At 72.3% G+C, this 2137-nt stretch overlaps 2 protein-coding genes across 2 annotated transcripts in view; one reads left to right on the top strand and one right to left on the bottom strand.

The window, feature by feature from the left end:
* CDHR5 (cadherin-related family member 5) overlaps positions 1-1016 on the bottom strand; it is a 9175-nt gene extending 8159 nt beyond the window's left edge. The window contains exons 1-2 of the mRNA XM_012734347.1: positions 1006-1016; positions 773-794 (exon numbers count right to left, since the gene is read on the bottom strand). Coding sequence (XP_012589801.1) covers positions 773-794; positions 1006-1016 — 33 coding nt within the window. The remainder of the gene's footprint in view (positions 1-772; positions 795-1005) is intronic.
* Positions 222-2137, top strand: part of EPS8L2 (EPS8-like 2) — a 26154-nt gene continuing 24238 nt past the window's right edge. Inside the window, exons 1-2 of the mRNA XM_012734346.1 lie at positions 222-1436; positions 1634-1862. Of these exons, the coding sequence (XP_012589800.1) occupies positions 1343-1436; positions 1634-1862 (323 nt within the window). The 5' untranslated portion in view covers positions 222-1342. The remainder of the gene's footprint in view (positions 1437-1633; positions 1863-2137) is intronic.

Genomic DNA, 2137 nt, shown 5'->3' with positions numbered 1-2137 from the left:
GCCGTCAGGGCGGGGTGGCCAGGGCCGCTGCCGCCGGTGGGCACCTCTGGGACGACCCGGGGCCGTTCATTCTCGCTGGGACTGTGGAGCCTGGTGTGGTGGACACACCAGACCCGACCCCCCGGGCACGGACCCTGGAGGGTCCATCTCTTCCCCGCTGGCACATCTAGCCCCCACCCCCCAGGCCTCGCCTCGCTGACCCGGGCAGCTTGCGTCCCCCAGGGCCAGAGTGAGGCGGCCCAGGGGACTGAGGGGTCTCCGACGGGGATGAGGGCCACTGTGTCCTGCAGATGGGCCTCAGCCAGCTCGCCCGCCTCCCCGGGGGGCCGTTGGGGACGCTGCTCTGCTTGGCTGTGGCCTCGGGCCCCACCAGTCGTCTTTGTTCTGGGGGGGACTGTCTGGACGGCTGGGTGCCCCCGACTGCTACTCACCTAGAGGTGGGGGTGCAGCTTCGTCGCCTGAAGCCTGCCTCGGCTCCAGGAGGGTCCTCGAAGCCACAAAGCCGTCCTGTTTCTGCCCGAGGAGTGGCGGGACTCCGAGTGTGACGCAGGGCCGTGCCCTGGTCCCCTCCCTGGTGCGGGGCTTCGCGGGCCGGGTGTCAGCGTGTGGGCAGAGGGCGGCCCCGTCACTGAGGGCTGGGGAGGGCTTGGCTGCAGGTGCTGGCCACGGGGCACTCTGCCCAGCGCCACCGCTCCTGTGACCCACTGAGCTGTTTCCTTGGTTGCTCCGTGGGAATCGAGGCGAGCGGCGTGGGCAGGAAAGAGCCACTTACTTGGGGGCCGAAGTTCAGGGGCCTGGCGTGGGGGGAGGACTGTGGCCGTGCGCCAGGCCTCCGTCTCTCCCGCAGAGGGGTGCGGCTCTCCCCCAGAAGGGCCACAGCACAGCCTGCGCTTGGCAGTGAGGAGCGGCGCCTGACCTCGCAGCCCGCTGCCCAGCGGCCAGCCGGCTCAAGGACGCCCGGACAGCAGGGCGCTGTTCGTCTCCCGCTTCTGTGGTCACCCCCACGCAGCCGCCATGGCGGTCCTGGCTCCCGGCGTCCTCGGGGTGTCGCGTGTGGGTGCCCGTGCAGGGTGCCAGGTTCCAGCGTTGTCTGCTGCGGGCTGGTGGGCTGGTTACAGCCAGCCCTGCCCAGCCTGGGGGGACCCCGGCCTCCCGGCCTCCTTCCCCCTGCCCCACTCCCCACCGCCCGTTTCGGGGTTTCCTTAGGGCCTGGCCTGGCCTGCAGGTGGCAACACCGGGCTGTGCTGGGTCCAACTGCGCTGGCAGTGGGCTGCTGTGCAGCCTGGACAGCTGGGGCCGCGGGGCCCGGGTTTCTTTCAGAGTGGAGCGCTCATGTCCAGACATGGACGACGACAGCCTGGACGAGCTTATGGACCGAAGCCCAGGGCCGGGTGTGCCCCCACCGCTCATCCCGGCTGCCCTGGCCGGAGATGCTGGTGAGCTGCCCCCCCGGCCGGCCGTCCCTCCTGGGGCCGCCTCACGCCCGCTCGCTGGTCTCTCGGCAGCGACCTTCTGCCTCCGGCAGAAACGGCCGCTCTCCGGTGTTACCTTTAACCCGAGACGCGTAGTTGACTGGACAGGAAGGCGCCCAGGGCCCCGCGCCGCGGTCACCAGCTGCCTGCCTGTCCTCTAGGCGGCGGCTCTGAGGAGGACTCGGGCAGCGAGTGCAGCGCCAGCAGCGACGGGGACGCGGAGGACGGCTCCCTGGACGGCGGATCCGGTGAGCGGCCCGAGCGGCCTCCCTGCTGGGCCCCTGTTGCTGCGGCGGCCTGTGCCGGCTGTCGGCCCAGCGTCCTTCACCTCCTGGCCAGTGTGCTGTGGGCGGCGGGCGACGCGCCCCTGCGAGCGCGGCCGGGAGTCCAGTGCGGTGCCTGGCGATCAGGAAGCTGGGCCGTCCGAGGGGGCACCTGCGCCGAGGCCTCCTGGCAGGACGGGCAGAGGTGGCCCCTTCCCACCGCCCAGCGGGCCCGAGTCTCCCGGGGCCCCTGCTTTGCTGCCCCCGGAACCGGCCCCCAGGGCCCCTCTCCGCAGCTCCTCGTTCTGACCAGAGCGGCCAGCAGCGGGTCCGGACGCGGCCCGCACCGTGCAGACACGAGCACGCGCGGCCGCCTGCCCTTCTGGCGTCGGCTGCAGCGTG

Source organism: Condylura cristata, unplaced genomic scaffold (genome assembly GCF_000260355.1).
Source record: "Condylura cristata isolate star-nosed mole 26May11 unplaced genomic scaffold, ConCri1.0 scaffold00054, whole genome shotgun sequence".
In the NCBI taxonomy this organism is placed as follows: domain Eukaryota; kingdom Metazoa; phylum Chordata; class Mammalia; order Eulipotyphla; family Talpidae; genus Condylura; species Condylura cristata.
This window is presented reverse-complemented; position numbering and strand designations above follow the sequence as displayed.